The following is a 27,855-nucleotide window of genomic DNA, read 5'->3' on the forward strand; positions in this document are numbered from 1 at the left end:
TCATAAACTGATTTCCTGGACAAAACTTTGGGGCATCTGAATTCTCAAGTCCAGTCCTCAGGGTCCCAGGGCCACAGGCAGCACCCTATAAGCAGCACTGGCCTGCAGGCTCCTGGTGCCTGCAGAGGTACCAGCAGAGCAGTAAGGCCGCTGTGAGGATGCCATGCCAAGGAAGCTTTCTGGTGAGAGCACTCTGCGGCAAAGTTAACAGCGAACAGAGGGCCTGAGCCAGCACTATTCACTGGGGCCTCCCTGGGCATGTCCCCAGCCACAAGTGTGCAGGGTGTCCCAGAGGTGGGCCCCAGCCCTTGGACTGAAGCCCCCCAGTCCCTACAGTTCCCCCAGGGAAGCACCGCTCGGAGCATGTGCTGTGGCCTGATGCAGCACAGGCCTGGAGGGCAGCCCCCTGCTCAGCCCTCTCCAGTCCTTGCTTGGCCAGTGAGCAAAGGCTCTGAGGGTCCGAGAAGCTGGGAAGGACTAAGGGCTGGGATGGCCCATGCTGCCCTTCCCAGTGCTTGGCCCTGGGACACTCACCTCCAGTGCCTCCTTGGTAATGGGGTATTTCTCCAGGCTGGAGATGACTTCCAGCACCGCCACCATGTTCCGGATCTGCAAAACGAGCCACTCATGTCAGAGTCCTGCCCTTTGCCCTGTCCTAGCCTGCTCTGGCTTTCCTCTCGCCAAGAGCCAGGGGACTGGCATCACCCAGGCCCCCACCCCATGTAGCCTGCCACCTGCTCCCCGGGCCAACATGGCAGCTACTGCTCACCTCCTGTCCACCTCTAGGACATGGTATATAGTTTGTCACAAGCCTGCCCATGTACACACCCACCTGCCTGTGTGGCGGTCAAAAAACGGACTCAAAACATTTATGAAACAAGATCTATTCTGGATAAGGGAGTTGGTGGGGACTGAAGGATTTAGCAGACAATACACCAATCTTAAAAGATCAAAACAGGCACACCTGTGATTAGGCACTTCGGTTACTGTGCTTCGCAGATACTGCATTTATGAACACCCTGAAGGTTTGTGGCAACCATTCATCGAGCAAGTCTTTGGGCACTGTTTTGCCAACAGCATTTGCTTAGTTTGTGTCTCTGTGTCACATTTTGGTAATTCTAACAATATTTCAAACTTTCATTATTGTGATGTTTGTTGCAATCTGTGATCTTTGGTGTCACTGTTGTCATTGTTTTGGGCTTCCATGAACGACACCCATCAAGCAAACTTAATTAATAATGTGTGTTCTGACTGCTCCACCAACCGCCATTCCCCTGTCCCTCTCCCTCTCTTTGGGCCTCCCCATTCCCTGAGTCAGTAATACTGAATTTAGGCCATTTAATGACCCTACAATGGCCTCTAAGTGTTCCAGTGAAAGGAAGATTCATTTGCCCATCGCCCATCTCTCACTTCAGATCAACAGCTAGAAAAGATCCAGCTCAGGGAGGAGGGCATGTTGGAGGCTGAGACAGGCTGGAAGCTGGGCCTCTGGAGCTGAGCAGCCAAGCCGTGGACCCAGAGGAAGAGTCCTTGAAGGAGACGGGAGGTGCCCCTCCGGCGGCCTCAGGGATGGTGCGGTGGGGGAAGTCTCACTGCTGGACGGAGGAAGTTCTAGTGGTCTGGATAAGAGATCAAACCAGCCACAGCATTCATTCCCTTAAGCCAAAGCCTGATCCAGAGCAAGGCCTGAACTCTCTTCAATTCTATGAAGGCTGAGAGAGGGGAGGAAGCTGCAGAAGAAAACGTGAAAGCTCGCGAGGTCTGAAAAAGGAAACCATCTACCTAACAAAAAAGTGCAGGGTGAAGCAGCAAGTTCTGATGTAGGAGAAATCAATGGCTGGCCTCAAAGCTCCCACGGCCAGGCTGGCTCTCTTGGTGGGTAGGGGCTGATGCAGCTGGTGACTGAGTGGGAGCCAGTGCTCAGTGACTGCTCCCCAAACCCTAGGGGTGAAGAAGGATTCTGACTCAACTCTGCCTGTGCTCTGTGAACAACAAAGCCTGGGCGACAGCATATCTGTTTACAGATGGTTTATTGAGTAACGAACGTAAGCCCACTGCTGAGACTTACTGCTCAGAAAAAAAAGATTCCTTTCAAAATATGACTGCCTGCTGAACAGAGCACCCAGGAGTTCTGATGGAGATGAAACAGCAGCTGGAGATGACGTCCAGTGAAGCGAGTGGTGCTCTCACGCCTGCTGACACGACATACGTTCCGAAGCCGGTGGAACAAGGACTTTTACTTCCAAGTTGTATTTAAGAAGTTCAGCTCCTAAGGCCACAGCTGCCACAGTCAGCCACCACTCCAGATGCCACTAAGAGCATTCACGGTATGTGGGAAGAGGTCAAAGTACCAGTGTGCATAAAAGTTTGGAGAAGTCGATTTCAACTCTCCTGGATGACTTTGAGTGTTTCAAGACTTCAGTGGAGGAGGTAACTGCTAGAATTAGAAGAGTCTGAAGATGGAACTGACTTGCTGTGATCTCATGATCAAACTTGAATGGATAAGGTGCTGCTGCTTAGGATGAGGAAAGAAAAGTGGTTTCTTGAGATGGGTGCTGTGAAGACTGTTGACATGACAGCAAAGGATTTAAAATATTGCATAAACTTAGTTGATAAAGCAGTAGAGTCTGAGAGGACAACTCCAGGTTTGAAAGAAGTTCTGTGGGTAAAATGCTATCAAACAGTATTGCCTGCTACAGAGAAATAGTTCATGAAAGCACGCTCAAAAGCTAGCTTTCTAAAAATGGATGGGAGACCTAAATGTGAAAGTGAAAACTCTAAGGCTTCTCGAAGAAACAAGAGAATACCTTTGCAGCCTTGGGCTGGACAAAGTTTTCTCAGGAGCCCCAATGTAGTAACAGTCTGAGGGAAAAAACACTGACAAACTGGGCTTCACCAAAGCAAAGAACTTTGGCTTAGTAAAAGGGCAAGCCTCAGTTTGGGAGGACATGCCGACAGCACGCTGGGGAAGGGTTTGGGTCCTGAAGAGATGACCCTGGTAGCTGCAGGTTTACAATGGGCTGGCTTGGGGTGCAGCCCCCAGCCCTGAGGAAGCCCCCTCTCCCCTCCAAGATCATCCCTCCCAACCCCTAGAACCGACAGGCAAATGTAACAAAGGGCACATGGTCAGGCTCAGGCCCACCCCCACAAGTGCTGCCAGGGATCTCTTCTCAAATTACTGCCTGCATACATGAGCCAATGTACACACTTAGCACACAGTTCACAAAACAAACCAAAGCACAGTTCTGTGCATTGCTTTTCTCACTAAATAAGAAATGACTGGCTCTGCTCAGCCCTCTGTTCAGTGGAGGCTCCCCTGAGCAGCGCCCTGCTGGGGGCTCAGGCTTTCCCCCTCACCCTGACACATAACACCACCTTTACTAGAGCACTCTGGGCTAACCAGAGGACATGGTGGTACCAACTCCATGTCCACTGCTGCAGTGGAAGGTGGGGAAGCCTGTGTCCCACAGCCTTGTCAGTGTTGTGGCATATCAGTTTTTCAGTTGCTGCCAGAATGATCACATGCAATCATGAACTAAGCAGCTTGCATGGCACACGTGCAGCATCTGCAGTTCCAGTTCTGGAGGGCAGGAATGTGGTTTGGGTCCCCTGGGCTGAGATCCAGCTGTCAGCAGGCTACCCTCCTTTCTAGAGGCTCACGAGGGCCTATTTCTCCTGCTCTTTCAGGTGTTGGCAGAATTTAGTTCCTCAAGGCTGTAGGACTGAGGTCCTGTTTGCTTGCTGGCTGTCACCTGAAGGTCATACCTTGCTTCTATACAGTACTGTGCACCCTGGCTCATGGTCCTTCCCTCCATCTAAGCCAGCACCAGGATGGAGGAGCCCTGACACTGCACCTCTCCGTCCCTCCTAGGAAAGGGTCTCCACCCTGTAACCCGTAACTGGGTTCTGGGGACCAGGATATAGACACCCTTGGGGCTGTTACTCTGCAGGCCCGGCATTTTCCCAGCTTTTCTCATCCACTCCCAGCTGCAGGCAGCACTGCACCTCTCCCCTTTGTCTCAGTGCCAAAGCACTGACTCCAGATCAACGCCCCTGGCCTCACTGGCCAACAGAGCTCTTGCCAAGCGGCCAGACCCCTGACTGGGGGCCACTCTGCACCTTGGCAACAAAGCCCTCACCTCGTCATGTTCCCACGTGAGACTGTGGCCATGCACATATCCAGAGGGCCCTTAGAACCTATTCTAAGCTGCTCATGGGGGGTGTCTGTGGGGAGACGGGGCGGGGAGGGGCCCGGTCCCACAAAGACAGTGAAACCGCCCACTCCCTTTCCCCAGCCCTGGGGTTCCAACTCCAGTGGGGTTCCTGGCTTGCCACATGGCCTTTCTCCACCCCAGTGATTGCACCCTGGTCTATATTAAGAGCCCGGATCCCCACACACTCCTGAACCACAGTCCCCGCAGCATGAGGACTGTCCTTGTCCTTGAGCAGACTCTGTCCTGCAGCCAGTCAGGAGGGGAAGGCAGAACACCCGGGCAGCCACAGTGGCTGGCAGCAACGTGGCACTCACTGCCAGAGACCCTCCTGGAAGCTACGCAGGAGCGGGGTAGATTATGGCCTAGAGCCTCGCCATCGTGGCCGAGCTGCTCCCTCCCTCAGGCAGGTGCACTGAGGCCTTGGCTCAGAGGTGGTATCTGTGGTAATGGGCCCTGGGCCCTGTGGAAAGTGTCATATCTTCCACCTTCCTCTTTTGCCCAGCTGCACGAGAGCTCAGAGTCACCCGGGGACTCTCCCCTCTGGCTCTTCTGCCCCCTCTCTGGCCCTGGTGGCAAGGGGCACTGAACACTGTGCAGGGAGCACTGCCCAGGTACTCTGGATCCAGTCATTCAGGCCCCCAAGGACCAGGATGGACCTGGAGTCCAGGACCTCACCACACCTGAGAGGCAGAGTCCTAGGCTCTGTGCAGTGCTGGGCTGGGCCTCCGGCCTCATATCTGGTAGGCAGTGTCACCTGGGCCAGCTATAGCCCCGGCTGGCTTGGGCACGCTGAAATGGAAAGCTTCCGAGCCTAGCTTCCCAACCAACCCAGCATCACATTGGAGTGCTGCCTCAGCATCAGGGACATCTGGGTACCTGCAGCCTCTCAGTTCTCATTAGAGCTCCTGCCACAGGAGCCACTGTGGGTGGCAGAGCCCTGAGGCTCAAATGCGGCCAAAGGGAGGCTCCCATCCAGGCTCCAGGCCTGCAGAGCCCAGCCAGGCCCGCAGGGCAGGGAGGGATGTCAGGTGAAAAGCAGGCTAGGCAGGCATGTGGTGAGGCAGCACCCCAACGTGGTTGACAGAAGTCTCAGGCCTCAGGAGATAGTGAGATGGCACCAAAGCCCTGGGGAGGGGACCAGAGTGAAGACAGTGGCATGGGCGAGGATGCCAGGAGGAAGCACATACCCAGGGATGCTAGCTGGCTCCTACACAACCTACCTTCTCTCAACTTGAGCCACTGGGGAGCTGAACTTCCCCCTGTCTCTGCCTGGACCTGAGTCCATCCTGGCATCTGTCTGGGTGCAAATACACTCACTCACAATCACAGCACATTGCTCCTGCATTCCCAAAGGGTGAGGAATCTCGAGCCACCCTCAAGGGGGGCTTTGGGGAGGTCTGCGGGCACCTGGGCCTTTGCAGCCTCCTGCTGGCAGGACCAGCCTGGAGCATCTGTGCCTCTTTCTTCTTCAGGATATCATCTCCCTTGGGATCTGTTCCCAGTTAAAAAAAAAAAAATCTCTCAAAACCACCTGCCAAACGGCTTTCCCAAAAGGGGCAGAATTCAGCGTCAGGGACATCTGAGTACCTGCAGCCTCCCAGTTCCTCATTAGAGCCCCTTTAAAGGACACAGATTAGTTTGAATTTCCTTAACAATTAGTGAAGCTGAGTGTCACCTTCCCCTTCTACCAATGTGGCCTTCTGTGTGAACCGCTCACAGCCACAGCCCACTTATTTTTGTTATCTGGCTGGTGTCTTTATTGGAAAGAAGTATTCACTGAGCCCAGAGCCCCCAGGATGGTACCCCATGCACAGGGGTGCCTAAATGGCATTGAGACAGGACCCCAAGGGTCCTCCAATGGTAGGGCAGGAAGTCAGGGGTGGCCTGGGAACCGCCCAGTGACTGTCTTAACTGTCTTGCTGAGTGCTTTCGGGTCCTAGACTGGAGATTCATGAGGCACAGTTGGGCAGGAGGTGAGCACCAATCCCAGGCAGAAGGTGACCAGCCTGTCTCCAGCAGAGAACACACAAGCACCCCCTAAATTCAGGCACCTGCCAGCCTCAGCGAGAGGAGGCAAAGAGCCCTCACTGAGCACGTCCATGCTGCCACCTGGGGGACACCCCGGGGACATATGCGTGGAGGCTGGGGAGGAGGATGCTTACCACCAACCCAGTTCCCCGGGCTCTCGTGGGGTCTTCCCAGCACAGGAGAGCCAAGCACAGGTGTAAAGGAGGCAGAGAGACCTTCCCTCGGGGGAAGCCCCTCAGCTGTGCAGTCATGACTCCAACAGCCTGACTGGCCACATTTACTGCTCCACTCAACAGCGAATGGAAGGGCAGGCTGGACGCGCCCTGGGGATGGGATGGTACCCCTCAAAAGCAGTCTGGGTAAGAGTCTGGTGGCACCCGTCTTCCTAGCCCCCAGGCCACCCAGGAGCAATGAGGGGCCCCCGGGAACTACTAAAGGTTTACCACTCATCCTTGTCTTGTGATGAGATGTTTTACATTACTTAACATCATTTACAAAAATGATGCCACTTGGAATGTGGTACAAAATAATCCACTTGGGCATGGGCAGCAGGAGGGGTCGAGATGAAACAGTGCCTAATGGCTCCAAACTGGTGAACTGAGGAATGGTTATGTTATTCTATTTTTTAAAAATTTACCACAAATTTAAAAGTTACAAAATCCACCCATTTCCTGTATCTGGGTGGAAGATTTTGTTACATCTGGAACGGGCCAGCAGCTGTATACAGGAGAAGTGAGCGAACACCTGTTTTCCCATCCTTCCCGGGACTGCGCGCTGTGCCTGTGCCGGGAGGCGGCAGAGGGCTGGTAGGGTGCTGGCCCCCTCCCTCCTCCGTGAGCCGTCTCTAGCCCCAACCCTGACCTGTTTCAAACCACAGGGCAGGGTCCGTCCCATGTGACCCTCCAAGCTCCTCACCAGCAGACCTGATATGAAAACAGCCCACACTGCTGGGGTGGAGAGGGATCTGGGATCTGCTCTTCTAGGCAGGTACCTGCCTCTCTGCTCAGAGCCCAGAGAGCTGGACCCAGGCCTGACCCCCCAGCTTCACACGCCGGAGAGGCCAAACCTGCTCTCTGCCTGATGGGGAGGGGGCCACCGCTCCTGCTCCAGAGCTCCCCAAGGGTCTCTCCAGAGGGCCCCAGAGGGAGGAGTTGGCAGGAGGGCACCGAGGCTTCCGGCACAGTGGCGGGCCCCAAGCCACCCCTAGCCCTGCCTGTCCAAAGACGCCACCGTGTGTGTGCTCACACCTGCACGAGGATGAAGCCAAGTGAAGGGGGGCCGGAGCCTGCCTCACAGAGGGGCATGGGCCACGCCATCCTGTCCAGGGAGGGCGGGAATGTGGTAAGGAGCCAGGAGTGAGCCAGGGAAAGGAAAGCTTGTGCCTACAGCCTGCCCACCTCCAGTCAGCACCGCAACCCAGGTCCTGCCTGATACTCGCACATCCTCGATGGGCGACCCTGTGGCCACGGGATCCAGCTGAGCTGCGGGGCCTGGCCCTGCTGCCCTGTGGCCACCCTCTGAAATCCAGTCACACCCCTGGCTTCTCCAGAATCCAGAAGACCAGACTGCCTTCAGAAACCCTGTCTACAACAGGGTGTGTGGAGACATCTTTAAAACCAACCCTGATGGAAAAACACTTGGATGAATGGGTCCTCATCATGTCTGAACATCACTATGTGAACTGGATGTCAGTCTGCCCTCAGATCTGTGTGCAGAGCTGGGGTCAGGGCAGTGGGCACACCGCTGACCAGCTCCCCCTCCCTGCACTACTTTAGGGGACACTAGGTAAACCCCAGGCCCTGAGTAATTACAGCTCATGGGGGATTTCCAGTCCCATATGAAACAAGGAACCAAGACACCGAGCCCCAGCCTGTGGGGCCCCTTGCCTGCTGCTCCCTTTCCTCCACGCATCAGGGGTGCCCACCGCACCGGAAATCCCCACTCACTTAGGGAGTAAGCTGGACGCGTGCGGCCACGCTGGCAAGGGGAAACCTGGTGCTCCCTGAGGCCTGGGAAACAGTGGGGCCGTGGGTGGGGAGCCAGGGCTGGCCTGCCCATCCTGACTCTCAAAGGACCTCCATTTGTTGGGCTCCCCGGAGAACAAGTTTTTTAGCTTTTCATCCTTAAAACCCTTTACAGATAAGGAAACTGAGGGCCCAGGAAGGTTTGGAGGTCCGGGGTTCATTACATGGCCTCATACTAGCCTGGTATAGGCTCTGCCTACCACACGTGGACTGGCTTGTGCTTTATCAAGTGGGGTGAGGGAGAGCGCCCAGGCACCACCAGGCTGTGATGCTGGCATCCCACCCACATACTCTCTGACCTGCCACAATAGGAAAATGCACAGGTTACAAAGAATTCCTTGAAGCCACACAGGGCCAGGAGCTTTGTGCCCAGCAGCACCTCTGGATGGTCTCCGGGCTACCTCTGCCTTCTCCTCAGGGTAGCCTAGAGCCAGGGAGGCACCCCCCACTCCCCCAGCAGGGCTCAGCCCATCCCAGTGCTCGCCTGAGCCACAGGCTGCCTGGTAAACAGCACTGGCACTGCAATCTGCTCCCGCAGGGCCCTGGGAACAACATGTGCCACAGCCTTTCTGCTTCTACAGCTCCACATGTTCCCAGGCAGGGGCCATTCTGTGACTCAGACCTGCCTGAGTGGTGCAAGAGGAGGTGCCTGCATCCCCCAGAGAGCCAGGAAGAGCCCAGCCTGTCCCACAGCCTCTCCTTGAGCAAGGAAAAGAAGTTGGGGCAGCTGGATGCTCCCTCGTGGTTCAGGCAGGTGCAGCCCCCTGGCCTGTCTCAGAGCAGGGCAGGGACAAGGGAACTCCCCTGGCAGGATGCCAGCGGTCTGCGCACTGCCTGAGCAAGGCGCCTCCCTCCTCCAGGACCCATGGGAGCCCCGTGCCCACAGTGGGGAAGTCTCTCATTCACGGCTTCTCAGAGAATGACACTGGCGTGAGGGTGCAGTGTCCCAGCTGTAGCTGCCAAGCTCACCACTTGGAGAAGCACAGAAGCACTTCCTCATCTGTGGGGCCCGGCTGCTCCCCAGAAGCATCCACACTGGAGCATGCCCACCCCAGACTGTCGTGTACATGCAGCCCACAAAGCACCCACAGCCACAGCACGTGACTGCAGCTGCACCTCGGCCCCAGGGAAAGAAAACTCCAGCCTGGGCCCATGCAATGGGCAGAGCAGTGGTTGCACTCTGTGAGTAGCCCAGGAGGAAGCTGGGGGCAGCAGCTAGAGCTCTCCATTCCCCATCAGCACACAAGCATGAGCAGCTGCCATCTGCCACATGCCACCTGCCACAGTACTGAGAGGCTTGCAGACAAGGAGGGCAGGGGAGGCAAAGCCCGGGTCCCCAAACTGTCCCTTCTCCCTCCTACTTTACATCTTAGCAGCTCTCCCCAATAAAACTATGAATTAGAACTCTCCTGACCTCTGAATCAGGTCAGCAGGACATGCAATTCTTGTTGTAATTTGTTCCTTTTTGAGAACACAAGAGCTCTTAACACATTATCTGTGAATTGGTTCATTACTACAGATGGAACTGGGAAGTCTGAAAGGTAAGCAGAGCCATTTTATTTCTGCCACAGATGCTCACACAAGGACCCGGTGGAAAGTGCATCTGACAACAGCATGCTGGTGGGGGTTTCTCCCTCCCAGCCTCACTCTTGCAGAAAAAGCCAGTAAGAACAGCAGCTGTGCAAGCTGGACTGATCCAGTGTCGATGGGAGTGGCACACGCAGTGCTGGACCCATGTGCATGCAGAATATGGGTGATCCAAAGCCAGCATTTTACGCACTGACAGGGGCCAACCTCCAGGAGACTGTCAAGTTAAACAGCAAGGTGACAACAGTGCACTCCCGTGCTGCCAACTGAAAACCACCAGCAGTGGGGCACAGCAGAGAGGATGTGCACAAACACAGCAGGGCCAGGCCTGGCCTCCAGTGCTGGCCCAATTCGGACCTAAGCAAGAGCAGCTGCCAACTTGCGCCCAGCTCCAACTCCATGAGCCAGGCAGCCCCAGTGGAAAGTTTGGAAAACCACAAATCATGTCTATAGGTCCAGAGTAGCTTGTCGCCCTCCATCCTGGGAGAGTATGTGGGCCAGGCAAGGCAGCTCCACAGTCTGCTCCCTCCCCTGCCACCGGCACCCAGCAACTCCACTCTGGGGCACAAACCAACAGAGGCGTGAGCATGTGTGTGTGGAAAACAGCCGGGGCAGCTGTATTCGGAAAACATCCCCAACTGAAAACCAACTGAAAGGCCACCAGTGGTATAATGGATGACTAAATTGCAGGGTATCCATTCAGCACTAAATGAACAAAGTACTGCTATGCATGACTTCAAAGATAAATCTCAAAACAGTGTCGTGGGAAAAAGCCAGATACAAAAGAATATATCTGTACTGGAGTGAAAGCTCAAACACAGGCAAGACTCCTGGATGGAGACACAAGTCAGGGCAGCTGGGGGTGGGGAATTACTAGGAGCAGGAGCAGCTTCTGGGGAAACACTCTTTTCCTTGGCCTGGGTGGGTGTTACTCAGGGGTGTTCGCTTTATAAACATACATTGAAATGTAAAACTTACAACTTTGTGCACTTCTCTGGATGTATGCTATACTTTAACAAAACACTGATCTTAGAGGCCATTGCCTCCCAGAGACAGATTCCAGAGCTGCTGGGGTTGAAGAGGTGGCAGAGGGACTTGTGAGTCACCCCTTGCTCCCACACAGTGGCAAAGACCCTTTGAGGGTCCCACACAAGGTCTGAGAACCACTGTGCTGCGAGCCCAGGCAACCTCTGATACACAGAGAGCCCCGGGGTGAAACTCCAGCCTGGGCCCATGGAACAGGCAGAGCTGTGCCTGCACTCTGAGCAGCCCAGGAGGAGGAAGCTGGGGGCAGCTGTGACACTGTGTCATAGCTCACAGAGGAACATGTCCACACGCTCCTGCCCTGGGCAGGGGTCAGTCTGGGGAGGACAAGGCTGAAGGTTGCAGGGAAGGAGAACTCAGCAGCTCAGTGTCTCCAGGAAAGAGCAAGCTCTAAAGTTACTGCCTGGGCCCACCATGCCTTCCAGCACTGTGCCTCTGCTACCACACTGTGGTCTCTTCTGAGACCACAGCCCTCCAGAGTAGGCATCATGCACTTCCCCAACAAGGAAGCCAGGGCACCCGCTACTAAACACCTGGCCACAGGCTCATAACCAACCTAACCTGCTAATCCTGTGCAGTCAGCCCATTCCTGACTCCATGCAACAGGCCATTAGCATACTGTACTGATGACCTGTGCAGAAATGCATGGCTGGCTTGAAGGAGGGCAATTAGGATAAGGAAAGTTTGCATGCCTACACCAGGAAAAAAGATAGTGAAGAAAAGGAGGCTAGAAATTAAAGTGGGGGAGGCAGATAACATTTGAAAATCAATGTAATTCACCATATTAAGAGGCTAAAAATGAAAAGCCTTATTATTATTACAACTGATATAGAAAAACATTTGACAAAATTGGACATTTATTCCTGATACAAACTCTTCAGCAAACTAGGAATAGAAGAGAACTTCCTTAGCCTGAAAAAGTGCTTCTACAACACCCATAGCTAGGAAGAATGAATGGCTGAATGTTTTCCCCCTAAGAATAGGTACAAGGATGTGCACTTACTCCTTCTCTTCAGTCCTGTTGGAGGTCCAGCCAGTGCAACAAGGCAAGACAGACAGACAGACAGACAGAAAGACAGACAGACAGAAAGACAGACAGAAGAAAGAAAGACAGAAAGACAGACAGAAAGACAGAAAGAAAGACAGAAAGAAAGAAAGAAAGAAAGAAAGAAAGAAAGAAAGAAAGAAAGAAAGAAAGAAAGAAAGAAAGAAAGAAAGAAAGAAAGAAAGAAAGAAAGAAAGAAAGAAAGAAAGAAAGAAAGAAAGAAAGAAAGAAAGAAAGAAAGAAAAGAAAGAAAAAGAAAGAAAGAAAGAAAAAGAGAAAAGACAAGATATCGATATTGAAAAGGAGGAAGCAAACTGTCTTTATTCATAAATAACAGAATAGTCTATATGGCAAATCTTACAGAATCTACAAAAAAGCTACTAGAATAAGTGAATTGAACAAGGCTGCAGGATACAAGTTCAATATAAAATTCTACTGTATTTCTACATGTAAGCATTTGGAAATTGAAATTTAAAAATTCCACTTTAAACATCAATTAAAGCACTTAGAGACAAATTTGGTGAAAGACATGGAAGACTTCAACACTAAAGAGTAAAAAACATGGCTGAGAGAAATTAAGAGGCATCAGTTAATGCAGAAATATACTAAGTTAATGGATCAATCAGAACTACAGTCAATATAGTTAGATGTCAATCTTCCCCTAAAATTGATCTATAGATTCAATGGACTCCCAATCCATATTCCAGCAGGATTTTTAGCAGAAATTGACAAGTGGATTCTAAAGTTTGTATGGAAACATAAAGGTCCCAAAACAGCCAATGAATTTTGAAAAAAAAAAAAAAAAAAGAGAAAACTCACATTACTGATTTTAAGATTTACTATATAAGCAAGACTATGGTACTATAGCAAAGACAGACAAACAGATCAATGTCAATGGAACAGAACAGAATCCATGTACAGACTGGCACATAACACATACATGGTCAGTTAATTCTTAACAAAGGTGTTCAGGCAATTCAATAAGGAATAAATACTCTTTCAACAAACAGTGCTGGAATTATTGGATAGCCTTAGAGAAAAACAACAACAATGAAACAAAATAAAAACCCTTTCTCTACTTCACAAGATACACAAACATTAACACAAAATGGATCATAAACCAAAAATGTAAGGGTTAAAACTATAGAATGTCTAGAAGAAAACAGGAGGGAAATCTTAGTGACCTGACGCAAAAACTTTAAAAACATAACAAAAAGCACAAAGTATGGAGAAAACATAAATTGGATTTCATCAATTTTCTGAAAATCTCCTAATTGAAATTTCAATTTATATGAAAATCTCTTTTCTTCAAAAGACAGCACTGTTATGAAAATGATAAGGCAAGCCCCAGACTGAGAGAAAATATATACAAATCATGAATCTAAGAAAGGACTTGAATCTAATAATATATATATATATAAACTCTTTCAAATCAATAATTAGGCAAAGACCCAAAGGAAACAATATGGGCAAGTGATCTGACTATCCATTCACATCTTTCACCAAAGAGAGATACATGGCAAACAAACATTTGAAGAGATGCTCAGCAGTATTAGTCATTAGAAAAATGCAAATCAAAACTACCATGAGATACCCTACATGCCCATCAGATTGGCTGGAACTAAACTGACCGTACCAAGTATTGGCCAAGATCTGAAGAAACTGGGACTTCCATACACTGCTGGTGGGAACATGAAATGGTGTGATCACTCTGGAGGACGGGTTGGCAGATTCTTAACCCAAAAGCCCACCCCAAGTGAATGGTGAATGGATAAGTGAACTGTGGTATATATATAAAATACCACTCCCAACAAATAGGAACGACTGATATACACAGCATGCATGAAACTCAAAATAAATGTGCTGAATTAAAGAGGAGTCCAGACCCAAATAAAATAAAAAAGAATACACACTGCATGGTTTCACAAAATTCTAGGAAAGTCAGACCAACCTATAGTGACAGCATATCAAGAGTTGCCTGGGGATGAGGGTGGGCTGGAGGGAAGAGGTGGGCAAAGGGGAAAGAGGAAGTTTCTGGAAATAATGGATGTTTATATTACCTTGATTGTGGTGATGGTTTCTCAGATATATTTATAGTTCAGATATATCAAATTGTATACGTTAAACGTGTGTAATTTACTGTATGTCAATTATGCCTCAATAAAGCTGTAAAATAACTGTGGAGGCAGATGAGAGATATGACAAAGCCCTAGAAAAAGGGGGGGTGGAAGGCAAGGAGAAGGAACACTGCTTTGTTGGGAGATGAGCATCGGCCCACCTGGGGGTGAAGGGGGGACCAAAAGTCCCTTCTCTCCTCAGTGAAATGAAGAGGATTGTCATGCCTGGGCTACCCAGGAGTCTCGTGTGTCCTGAGTGACACTCCTCCTAACAGACTGGGCTCCAGAAGATGTCAATAAATCAGAATTTCTTTCTGGGATATTCTGCACGCCCCCACAGACACCTGTGCACAGGACAGACTGCATCCTGACCGTGGGTTTGGAAAGGATGATCCCTTTGGACCACTGGTCTCCGCCCTCAGAGGACACATTATGGCTGAAGCTGGGAAACAGTGTCTTGCAGGTGGTGAAACAAAGGCTCAGCTCAGCAGCCCCAAGTGCAGAAGTTAAGGACACATGCCCTCCTCAGCCCGCAAGCAGGATTTCCCACTGGAGACCCAGGAGAGGCAGCCAACGTCTCCAGCTCACAGGAGAAAGGCCAGCAGCCGCAAACGCCTGCAGCAAGTCTTGGGCAAATGAGTCTGTTTCTCCCAGTCAGTTGTGAGCATACCCTGTATGCATCCTCCTGATGTGAAATAGCCTCTATGCATCTGGCAGCTTCTTTTCCCTCCGCTCTGCACAGGTTTCTCCAGGTGGAATTAAGCTCCTGTGACCAAATCTCCCTGAAATCCTGATTTTCCCCTTCCAGACAGCTGAGCTACTCCCTTGTAACTCTCATGTGTAACTCAGGGCTCAGCAGCACAGTGTCACGGGGAGCTGCTTGGACACACACACTCTTGGCTCCAGTGCAAACCCCCGGATCAGAGGCACCTGAACAAAGGGATTTATAACAAGGGTGATGGACAGAACGACCCTCCCCACGATGGTGAGCTCTGCCTGGGACCTCGTGCCTGGCCAATCCAGATACTCCCCAGCAGTAATGCCACCAGCACCAGCTGCAAGTCTGCTTTCCAGAGCTCAGGGCCCCTCTCAGGTTGGCCTCACCCATCTTACGATAACCCCTAAATCCAGACAAGGATGTGCTCTGCCCAAAGGTGCACATCTGCAGACCAGACAGGTCACTCACTTTACTATCACTGCCAGCGGAGAGCTGCAGGGCGTGTGAATGCAGAGATCCCGCCAGGCCCAGCTGTGGGACCCTGCCCCAGAGAAGGCCCTGCCCAGAGGTGTTGCAACAGGATCTAGATGAACTACCACAGGATTGAAGGACAGTGAAAGGCCAGGCTGGCAGGGGATAGGCCGCCACCTGCCAGTGGTGCTCTCAGCCCTGTGCACTGGTCAGCCCCTCCCAGCTGAGGGCAAATTGTGCCACACACATCCTTTCCAAACAGGAGCACAACAGCAAGCCTCATCTGCTTGCCCCTGGCGTGACTCATTAAGCCTGTTATGCACACACCCACCCACCAACTCCACAACCTGTGGCAGCTCCCACCCTTCTCCTGGCACCCAGGCCTCCTCCATTCCCAGAGCCCATGCCCAGAAAAGCACCCCACTCCCCCCCTTTCTAAATCCCAAAGCCAGGGTTTTTAAGATAATTCTGCTTCAGCTCCAACATGGACCATGGCTTCTATGGGCTGGACTGATGACCAGTTACACATCAGTGATGCTTTCTAAGGGTACATGACATTTTCCAAGTTCCAATCAACTGCCTTACAAACCACTGCCTCGGAACACAACTGTTCAGAAGAAGGCAGGTGTTAGGATGTCATGAAACCCTGTTTTGAAAACACAAATCAACGGAAATATAAACTCACACATATACCCCACACTCACAGCCAAACCCCCTCCCAGGACTTGCCCACAGTCAGCGTGCACCCGGCTGGTGCTGCCTCTGCCATGGATTCCTACCCCCATCTCCACCTCTAGGCTCTGGGAGGGCCACTAGCCCATGGCCTGCAAGGAGAAAAGCACCGAAGTCCCCAAATGGGGAAGGACTTCAAACAACCCTCAGCGATACCTCCGAGATCCAAGCACCTGGTGCCAAGGAAGCTACCTGGAGGTCCCAGCAAGCTCACCAACCCCCTTCCCCAAAGCAAGGTCAGGTGCTCAGGCAAGCAAGCCCTTTCCAGTGAGGGTAGGGTGCTCTGCGAGCAGCCCCCACTCTGCCCTTCCTTGGCCCTCACCACCAGCAACACTCAGCCTGTCTGTCCCGTGACGAGGTACACTCCACAAGAGCAGGGGCCTTTGTCTTGCTCACTGTCACTTCCTCAGTGCCTGGCAATCAACTGCCTTACAAACCACTGGATACATGTGACTGATGAATGAATGAATGAATGGACGGTAGATGAGTGAAGTCCCACCTTCCTGTCCTTGGATGTTGGGCAACACATTTACTCCAATATTTAACAAACATCTTGGGGGGCTCCCTCTGAGGCAAGTCAGAATCTGCTACCACCAAGATGGCGTCTGGAGAACAAGCGTGCCTGGTCCTGTTTCCAGCTGTCACTCACACCGGCCAACCCCCTAGGGTCACGGTAACAGGGAGGTCAGACTCAGTGGTCTTCACATCCCCTGCAAAGAGGAAAGCAAAGGGCCCTAGCTCTGGGTGGGCTATGCAGGTACAGGCTCAGCTACTTCTCTAGGCAAGCATGTTTGGTCAGCAGGGCCCAAAGGCTTTGGGGAGAACCCTCCATTTTCAACACAGTGGTCCTGGAAGTTACCAGCACAAATATTTTCTCCAACTTACCTTTCTGGCAACTCTAAAATTATTCCCAAGGGTTACATAAGGAGAGAGAAGCAGCCATGTGAGATTTTTGCAAAGCCAGATAGAAAAGCAATGTGGAAACCAAACATCACAGTCTACCATAGTAACCTGGTGACAGGACTCTGGGCCAGGTGGTGGCACTGCTTGGGCATGGCAGAGGAGTAGAAGGTCACTGCCCAAGGGTGAGGGCGCAATGGAGGGTCACCATAGCTCTCAGGCCATTGCCACCAAGGGCCTGCCAAATGCTTCCTCCCGACCTTCCCTGAGGGTTGTGAGGCGGAGAGGGGCTGCAGGGCAGCCCACAGCAGCCCCTGCTGGGCTGGAGTGGGCCCAGAGGCACTTCCTGCCTCACTAGGAACCACCTGCATCCCACGGGAGGGGAAGGGGCAGCAAAATCCGCCCTGAGGCCCAGAGCCTACCTCAAGGCTAAACGTCAGAAGGCAGAGCCCTGCAGAGACTCAAGGTCTCTGCCATCAAACATCCAGAGTGAGGTGGGGTCCCAGCTGGGTTCCAGGAGACACAAGCGGCTCCCCCTTGTCTTAAAAGCTCTCCAGCAGAGAACCTTGGGGGTGGTGGTGGTGGTACATGGGACAGAGAGGGTCTCATTTTCACTCTGTTCCCCCCTAGGTATCATTTGATAGCTCTGCTTCCTTGATATTTTAAACCTATTTTTTTAAACGTGTTTTCTCAAGTCTGTTTTCCCTTTCCGTCCTCACCGCACAGGTGGGCACCAAACACACAGGACGGCGGCCACAGAAGAGGCAACAGCACAACCAGGGAGAGTGCGCGCAGGTTTACGCCACAGCAACCGGCAGTGAGATGAAAACGACCCCTGCCTGACCTCTCCCTGCCACCTCACCAGCCGGCAGCCTGTCACCAGGCCAGGGCCAGCCCCTCCTCAGCTCCTGTCTCTGGGCTGCTCCTTCCTTCTGGAGCTGCCTCTGCAGCCTCCTCCTTCTCCCTGCACCCCAGCTCCTTGAGCCCCAACCGCAGAGCTGGTCCTTCTCCTACCACTTCTCTGCTCTTCCTGGGCGGTCCCACCTCAGCAGCTACAAACTCGTACCACAAACCTAGGGGTTGCCTCTGGACCCCAGCTGCCCACCTGGAGCTCACAGTGCCCATGGACCCCTGACCAGAGCCCGTGTGACCCCACAAGGCTTGTGCTCCGGAAGGCACCCTCCATCTCCCCTGCTACAGGCACTGCGCCTCCAGACAAACCCACCCTGCTAACCCTGGGAGCTGTGTCCTTTGGGCCCCGGCTTCAACCCCAATATGGGCTCAGGCCCACCTCTCAGCCACCTGTGACAGGCACTTCAAGCAGGCCAGCTTATGGCTCCAGAACTGCATGCAGTCTGATGACGTGTGAGCTAAAGCAGTGCTGGCTGGGCACACTGAGGGGCCCAGGGCTTGACAGCAGGCACTCTCCTCACCCTGAGCACCAGGATGAAGTCTCTCCCACTCCTTTGGTCTTCCCCTCCTCCAAGAGCAGCTCTGAGCCACTGCCTTTGTCACACATGTGTCCTCTGGGACCCCAACAACCCAGGAGACAGATGCCAAGGTCATGGTTCAGCTCTGACTCAAAAAGCCAGACTCTGCCTCACCGTCTCATTTGTGTCCCTCATGTGCCCACCAGCCTGAGCCAAGGGAACATCCCTCTGGGTGCCTTTCCCACCCCTGTCAGGGCCTGAGCCAATTATGTAGTTCAGACTGCATCACAGACACCATTTGTTCATTTAACACTTACTTCTTCTGTTGCTACATAATCTTCATGATCACCGTGTTAAACAGCAACATGTTCCATCAATGCATCATAACTTCCTTGACCTTCTCCAACTGCTGGACACAGGTTGTTCTACTGCAACCAGTGTCACAGTGAATATCTTCAAACACACAACTTCCTTCTCTCATTTTTTCCTTAGGGAATAAATTCCCAGGTGTCCAACTTTGCTCCAAGGAGCCAAACACTTCAACGGCAACTGGTCCTGCCTCAAATGTTTTTCATTCCCAGCTTGCCCTATACAGTGACCCAGTTATTAACAAGGGGAGAAGGCGGCCAAGGGCCTGGAGAGGGGGGCCCACCTGTCTGGAAAAATCTCACACAGCTCACTGATCATCCATGAAATGCATGAGTTTGAGGGAGTCCCCAAATGTGACCACGAAAAGGGGAGGGAAAGAGGACCCAGTGCAGACAACTCCAGCTCTGGCCTGAGGCCGCCTCCTTGCACAGACACACAGAGAGAACTGGCTCCCTCTCCAACGGGTCCCAACACTGGAAGCTGCGGGCCAGACAGGGCACACATCAATGAGGCTGTCACTCTGCCTCGGAGGGCTATGACATCCTTGCAGGGACATGATGGCGCCGGGCCTGGGAATCTGGCAAGTCCGCAGGCTTGAAACAGCAGTGGCAGAGTAGACTTAGCCCCTCTGCAAATCTCTCTTTTGCACCCCTCCAAAAAGGAACAGGGGCCACAAGATCTGGGGTGGGGTTCCTGGGGACTCCTCTGGAGGTTTTGGGCAAACTGGGGCTCAAGACGGGATACCATGGCTTGCTGTCCCTGTCTGCCCTGCCTCACAGCCCATGGTCCTTGTTTGGCACACTCTGCCACAACCCAAACTGGAAAACTGGCCATGAGCTGGGTCAGCCTGCGGCATTTCAAGCCCAACCTCACAAGACATGGCAACCCTGCCCATACGGTCTGCATCCTGTACACTGGGCCCCAAGAAGCTGGCCCTTTCATGCCCACACAGCAGAGGACATCAAAGGGTAACAAGCAGCCTCCAGGCCCAGGGGGACAGCAAGCATGGGCCCCTGGGCACATCCACCAGATGTGGCCCAGACAGCGGTAATTCCTGGCTCTTTGTCCTGGAGCTCTGGGGTGTTGCTAGGGCCTCTGTATGGTGTGTGAGCCGCAGCGAGAGAACACAATCCCAACTACTGCTGCTGTCTCTGGGCCCAGTGCGCTACCGGCTGGCGACCACGGCCTCAATTAAGAACAGCCTCACAGATGAGGAGACAGGGCTCAGGCAACTGGAAGGACCTGCCCAAGGCCAGACCAGGTGAGGCAAGACCTGAACCCACACATGTCTGATTCCAAATCTAAGGGCTTTGAGACTGCTACATTTTATACCTCATTCCAGTGTAACAAATTCCCCACCGTTTCTATTTTTCAAAGTCTCTTTTGGAGGTCTACCTCTTTGGAGGCAAAGAAGTCAACTTTCCACTGTTGTTTAATGTCCAAAAATATTTAAGTTTAGAAATCGGGAACAGCCAACCAAGACAATCACATATGGGCAAACAGCATAAGCTTATTTTCAAAAATCGACACTGGATAACATTGGAGAAAGCACATCTAAACACCTCCTGAGCTCGCCCCTCCATCCTGGTCCTCCTGGGCACAGATAAATGCTCTGACTCTGGGCTGCCTGGTGCTCTTCAGCCAGGGCCTGTCCTGTGTTCCTGTGGCAACACCGCAGGGCCCTGTCCTAAGGCTGTTTTCAGGCTGGCTTAATATGGAGGCCCTGGAGCCCAGGCCGAGCCCAACCCGACTATCCCTTTGCCTCAGGTTCCAGGTGGGTTTTGGGAACACAACGTTGATGCCCCCAGACTGCCTCATCATCCTCATTAACGGAGCAGCACCTGCTGGTAGCACACTCTGCCCTGGGGTCCTGAACCCCATTTTTCTCTCTCCCCAACACAGCAAACAAAATCTATGAAACTTGTTACCACTGAGGAGTCATATCTATACTTAACATGCCCTGCACACCCTCTGGAGGCTGACAGTTGCGGCCCCCAGACCCCCAGCAACCTGCAGCACAGGGCAGACACCTCACCTCTGACCTGCTGAGCCATGCCTGTCATCCGTAATGAGCACGAGCACTAGCTGGAGGGAGAAAATGTGCTAAGATGACAAACACATCAAATATAATGAGTTCAGCAGGAGCTGAAAACTCAAGATACTGTTGCTGAGTATAAATCTAATGGCTAAACAAAAGCATTAAAACATACAGTATGTTGACTAGGAAAAACAACTGATTCCAAATCCAGGGTGCACTCACACTGACTGAGCCCAGCCCCTCCCAAGGAACACACATCCCCAGACAGCCCCAGAGGGAGCCCGTGCTCCCCTGGACCCTGAGGCAGGAAGAAGCCTTGCAGACAGGACACTCGTCAGGCCAGGGTTCAGACAGCACCTGAACGTCTGCCTTCCACACTTCTTCCTCTTCACTCTGTCCTAAATAAACCACAGCACCTGGGCTTTGGGGAGCAGGTTATATTTTTTCTAGTACCATCAAAATAAATGCATACCTTTCCAAATAAACAACAGTTGCCTCCAAACCTGTAAAGCTCTTTCCTGTGGTGGGCAATACTGGTCCTCTAGCCCACAGTCTTTGTTTTATTTATTGGCAGCCTCTTCAACTCATAGATAAGCTGCCTGTCCAAAACAGATGCCACGAACCCACAGCCAACATCATTCTTAACAGCGAGAAGCTGAAAGCTTTTCCTTTAAGATCGGGAACAAGACAAGGATACCCACTCTCCCCACTTTTATTCAACATAGTTCTGGAGGTCCTAGCCATGGCAATCAGACAACACAAAGAAATAAAAGGCATCCAGATTGGCAATGAAGAAGTTAAACTGTCTCTGTTTGCAGATGACATGATATTGTACATGAAAAACCCTGAAGAATCCATCTCCAAACTACTAGATCTAATATCTGAATTCAGCAAAGTTGCAGGATACAAAATTAATACACAGGAATCCATTGCATTCTTATATACTAATGATGAACTAGCAGAACGAGAAATCAGGAAAACAATTCCATTCACAATTGCCTCAAAAATACTAAAATACCTAGGAATAAACCTAACCAAGGAAGTGAAAGACCTATACCCTGAAAACTACAAGACACTCATGAGAGAAATTAAAGAAGATACCAATAAATGGAAATACATCCCATGCTTATGGATAGGAAGAATTAATATTGTCAAAATGGACATCCTACCCAAAGCAGTCTACAGATTCAATGCAATCCCTATCAAAATACCAACAGCATTCTTCAACAAACTGCAACAAATAGTTCTAAAATTCATATGGAACCACAAAAGACCCTGAATAGCCAAAGCAATCCTGAGAAGGAAAAATAAAGCTGGGGGGAATATGCTCCCCAACTTCAAGCTCTACTACAGAGCCACAGTAATCAAGACAATTTGGTACTGGCACAAAAACAGACCCATAGACCAATGCAACAGACTAGAGAGCTCAGATATAAACCCAAGCATATATGGTCAATTAATATTTTATAAAGGAGCCATGGACATACAATGGGGAAACAACAGCCTCTTCAACAGCTGGTGTTGGCAAAACTGGACAGCTACATGTAAGAGAATGAAACTGTATCACTGTCTAACCCCATACACAAAAATAAACTTGAAATGGATCAAAGACCTGAATGTAAGTCATGAAACCATAAAACCCTTAGAAGAAAACAGGGAAAAATCTCTTGAATATAAACATGAGCAACTTTTTCCTGAACACATCTCAGGCAAGGGAAACAAAAGCAAAAATGAACAAATGGGACTACATCAAGCTAAAAAGCTTCTGTACAGCAAAGGACACCATCAGCAGAACAAAAAGGCATCCTACAGTATGGGAGAATATATTTGTAAATGACATATCCAACAAAGGGTTAACATCCAAAATATACAAAGAAATCACACACTTCAATACCCAAAAAGCAAATAACTTGATTAAAAAATGGGCAGACGATATGAACAGACACTTCTTCAGAGAAGAAATTCAGGTGGCCAACAGGCACATGAAAAGATGCTCCACATAGCTCATCATCAGGGAAATGCAAATTAAAACCACAATGAGATATCACCTCACACAAGTTAGGATGGCCAGCATCCAAAAGACAAGGAACAACAAATGTTGGCGAGGTTGTGGAGAAAGGGGACCCCTCCTACACTGATGGTGGGAATGTAAATTAGTTCAACCATTGCGGAAAGCAATATGGAGGTTCCTCAAAAAACTCAAAATAGAAATACCATTTGATCCAGGAATTCCATTCCTAGGAATTTACCCAAAGAAAACAACTTCTCAGATTCAAAAAGACTTATGCACCCCTAAGTTTATCACAGCACTATTTACAATAGCCAAAAAATGGAAGCAACCTAAGTGTCCATCAATAGATGAATGGATAAAGAAGATGTGGTACATATACACAATGGAGTACTATTCAGCCATAAGAAAGAAACAAATCCTACCATTTGCAACAACATGGATGGAACTAGAGGGTATTATGCTCAGTGAAATAAGTTAGGCAGAGAAAGACAAACACCAAATGATTTTCCTCATTTGTGGAGTATAACAACGAAGCAAAACTGAAGGAACAAAACAGCAGCAGACTCACAGACTCCAAGAAGGGACTAGCAGTTACCAAAGGATAGAGGTGGGGGAGGGTAGGTGGGGGGGAAAGTAGAAGTGTATTGAGGGGTATCATGATTGGTGCACATGGTGTGTGTGGGGTCATGGGGAAGACAGTGTAGCACAGAGAAGGCAAGTAGTGACTCTGTGGCATCTTACTACACTGAGGGACAATGACTGCAATGGGGTATTGGGGGGACTCAATATGAGTGAATGTAGTAACCACATTGTTTTTCATGTGAAACCTTCATAAGAGTGTATATCAATGATACCTTATTTAAAAAAATCACTGCTTTAGTTACTGTGTGCTGACCTCCAATGAGTTCTGCACAGTGGTATAGAGGGCATGTCAAAGTGTGGGCAAAGGGTCTGTTTGTTTCTACGCAGAAGATCAAGGCCTAGCTTGGATACCCAGAAAATGAACTAAGATACGATATGAGGAGGAGCTTCCGGCATCAGCACTCTCTGGAGGACTTGTGCCAGGGGATGATCATCAAAAAGCCTCCACAGGGATCCGGACGATGCTGCGGTTGTGGCTGCATCCAGCCCACTGTCTCCTGGACTTGCCATAAGAATGAGGAGGGAGATGTCTAGGCTGGCATGTGCATACAGTGAGACAACGAATTTGACCGGATCTGTACTGTTGGAACTCAACCAGGAGTTGGGAGGGGTGCAAGTTGTAGCACTCCAAAATCTCATGACTATAGACTATCTATGGTTAAAAGAACATATGGGATGTGAACAGATGCCATAATGGGCTGCTTTAATTTGTCTGATGGTTCAAGTACAGTTGGACAATATCCATCATATCATAGATAAATTTTCACAAATGCCTAGGGTGCCTAAATGGTTTTCTTGGCTTCACTGGAGATGGATGGTAATTATAGATTTGCTTTGTTTATGTCACCGTATTCCTATTATGTTAATATGTGTGTGCAAATTAGTTAGTAGTTTAAAACCTATACATACTTAAGGTACTATACAAGAAGATATGTCAAAGAAATAATCAATCCTCCCAAGTTTCCTTCATATGCTACATCTATAGCTTTTCTTCTTCCTTCCTAATTACAACCCTTAAATAGAATTCGTGCCTCATATCGAATTTACCGAGTATCATAATTCCTCCAGGTGGTAAAGATACCTCGAGACAAGTGCTGGGCATAGAAGCCACAGGGCATAAATCTGCAAAGAAGTAAAAAGCTAACCTTTGCAAACAATATGGCTTCTCTCTCACTTACCAACTTTACATTTCCCTGTATGGCCCCGGAAGATGACTGGTTAGCCAGAGATGGGTAAGATTCCTCAAGGGAGGAACAACCTAAGACAGGCACAGTCGCAGGGGGGCCATCAGGTGAGAAAATGGGGATCAACAGAGGTGAGGCTCAGAACCTCACCCCCCCTGCTTTGAGAGAAATCTTCTGCATCCGTGGATGTCTTGCTGCCCTTGTCTAGCCTGGATTAATACTTAGTCCATAGGCACACACCTGATCATCTGATCATCTACATTTGCCTTCTTACAGCACTAAACTATGTTTTCTACCTTTATCTTGCATCTACCTACCACTTCAGCATTTTATTAAAAATAAAAATAATAATAATAATAGGAGAAATGTGGGATCAACATATAAATCAAGTACAAAAATCAAACGAATATTCATATTTGACCTGATTGTTTATAGGTCATATTGCATGATCAAAACCGAAAGTTTCTGTGATGACTGCCCTTGTACTGTTCACCATGTAAGAATTTATTCACTATGTAAGAATTCGTTCACCATGTAAGAACTTGTTCGTTATGCTTCAGAAGATTGGAGACTGACGAGAATTAGGCTTGAGATGGATTAATGATTGTACATTGAGCGTTGACCCCCCTATACTGAATTTTATTGTTGTTAACAACCATTTGATCAATAAATATGAGAGATGCCCTCTCAAAAAAAAAAAAAAAATCACTGCTTTAGATCAAAAAAACAAAACAAAACTGGATGCCGTGAGTATCACAAAAAGATCATAAATATGATGTGAGGTGCTTCCCGCCCTGCAGGAGGCAGACGTGTGGGAGCAGCAGCTAGGGAAGAGCAGACCATGCTTCCCTACTTTTTTCTGACCCTGAACCCCACATGAAGTCTGGGGGTGGGGGCAGAGAAAATCCCTTCAGATACTGCTGTATTTCTGCTCTGCCAAATTCCTCACCAGGGGACTATCTCACTCCCTGTTTCTCCAGGACTTTAGGTGGGGGTGGCAGTAGTTCATCTCATCCAGGTTCAGCACCCTTTATGGTCAGATTCTGCATTGGGGGCGGGGTGGGGTGGGAGAGTCCTCAAGCCCTGACTCACAGTTCCAGCCTTGTGCTGGAGACAGGTGAGCGCCCTAGCAGGGTTATGGGGACGGCGCTGCAGAGGGGCCTGCACCAGCACGACACTCATGCAGAAGAATGCAGGTCAGATACCATGGGTCTGGGAGGTGAGGAGGGTGAGCCAGGCAGAGGTGCCATGGCTTGTGACACAGGTTTGGGAGCATAATTTTGTTTCTGTGGAAGCCGGGGCACCCCAGGAGGCCTGCAGTAGGTGGGGGTGGGGGTGTGAGTTGGGCTGCAGTTCCCATCACCCCCAAGGAGTATCCTGAACTCCTCTGATTCTCTTGGCCGAAGTCCCTGCTGCCCATCTGAGCCACAAGCCCCTCCACATGTTGCTGACATGGCTTCCTGCACCCTTCCTCTGGGCCCAGGGTGCATCCTCAGGGCCACAGGTGCTCTGATGGCTGGAGACAGTATGCGCTAAGCCTGGGGCCCAGGGCCCTACACACAAGTCTCACTGCCCAGGCCACAGGCGCTCTGGCTCCACTTCTGCTGCCTTCTTGGCATCGTCCTGAGTTTCCACCAGGCTGAGTGAAGGGACAGCAGATACCACTGTCATCCCCACCCGACATCAAATAACGATCACTGACTGGGATCCCTGATCTTGAACCTGGATCTGGCCTCAGAATCCCTGTTAACCCAGAACGCCAGGCAGGTGGCCTGCTGAACACTGTGGGGCAGGGGGAGCCTGGCCTTGCCCCTTTGGTTATGCCAAACAGCTCCCCCAGCTGGGCCCCTCTAACCCGTCAACAATACCCAAAGGCAGCCCCTGCATCGGAGGGTCTGATCAAGAATCTGAGACATACACTTCACCAGACTCCCTCAGAGGCCCTGTCGGGAAGTCTCAGCCCTTCCCTCTATGCCCACATCAGCTCCCCAGGCTCGCTGCCCCCTTACCGTGGCCCAGCAAGTGCAGGGAGGTCCCTGGGCTCTCCTCCCCAGCCTGTTACTCCAGGCGAAGCCAGCAGCCCTGCTAGTTGGAGGCGCTTCGTTGGGAGATGCACTAGGAAGAGTGGGCTTCTTCACAGGCTCAGTCAGGCCAATTAGGCACTGCTGGATTCATTAGAAATTCCTTGCACAGAGCTCTACTATGATCACCCCCACACTGCATGCTCTCTCGGCTCCCTTTCACAGGGGGTAAGGTGAGGCAGAGAGGTCAACTATTCTGCCTGAGCTCACACAGCTGGTTTGGGGCCCAGGCAGCCTGGATCCCAAGCACAGGCTCTTCACCACATGCTAGGCTGCCTCTTACAGAAATGTACAGATAAAGCAGCCGTGGCTTTGAAGGCCCTCCTGGTCTGGCTGGGCAGGTACCCCTGATTAGGGAGCTTCCAATGGCTCAGGCAGGCAAGACCAAAGGACGTTCAGGGCGTTCTGCAGTTTCTAAAGAGGGGCATGGAGCAGAGTGAAGGGGGTCTCCAAGGAGGCGTGAAGAGTATGCAGAGGTCTGCAGGTCAGAGCAGGAAGGTGAGGACGCAGCAGGAGCAAAGGGCCAGGGGCACAGAGCAGCAGAGAGCGTGCAGGGAACACAGATGAGAGCAGGAGGTGGCAACAGGGAGGGGCCACATGATGGATCCCAGGCCATGCTCTGAGCAGGAAGTGGCCATGCACAAGCTGCAAGTTTAAATAGCTGAACTCACAGCTAAGGCAGAGAGATCAATCTGCAGGAAAGGTGCAGGAGGGCAGGTGTGAGGCAAAGGGGGACACTGAGGCAGGGAGGAGTGTCAGAGATGTGGGTGGTCAGGGCACAGAGATGTCATTGACAGGAGGGAGGGTGGGGTGGCTGACGAAGCCGGGAGGGGTGAGGCCTGCCTGAGGAGAGGCATGGACCAGAGCAAGGGTCTGCAGGTGATTGCAGGGAGCCATGACGGCACTGTCCCACGGAGTGCAGCCCTGTGCCTGCTCACTTTGTAAGATTCTGAGCACCGACTGTGGGCCACCACATTCCACCACCTGGGACGCAGCTGGGTATCTTCAGCTACTAACACAGACAGATGGTGCCAACTGGGGAGATGCGGCCTGATTCAGAGACACTGGAATGTGACTGAAAGGGACACACCTTCCTCACAGAGACCCTGGGCATCTGAGGCAGACAGACACAGAGTCTCCCTCACAACCAACACACACACCACCAGATGCCGTCCCCAACCGTATCCTCCCTCAGTCTTGACCAGATGGGTCCCAAGGCT

The 27,855-nt window shown here is 51.0% G+C and overlaps 1 protein-coding gene across 1 annotated transcript in view; it reads right to left on the bottom strand.

Moving 5' to 3' along the window:
* The window catches only part of MED26 (mediator complex subunit 26), a 53,563-nt gene that overhangs the window by 2,815 nt on the left and 22,893 nt on the right, over positions 1-27,855 (bottom strand). The window contains exon 2 of the mRNA XM_017671396.3: positions 535-609. Coding sequence (XP_017526885.2) covers positions 535-609 — 75 coding nt within the window. The remainder of the gene's footprint in view (positions 1-534; positions 610-27,855) is intronic.

This window comes from Manis javanica, chromosome 13 (genome assembly GCF_040802235.1).
Source record: "Manis javanica isolate MJ-LG chromosome 13, MJ_LKY, whole genome shotgun sequence".
Classification (NCBI taxonomy): Eukaryota; Metazoa; Chordata; class Mammalia; order Pholidota; family Manidae; genus Manis; species Manis javanica.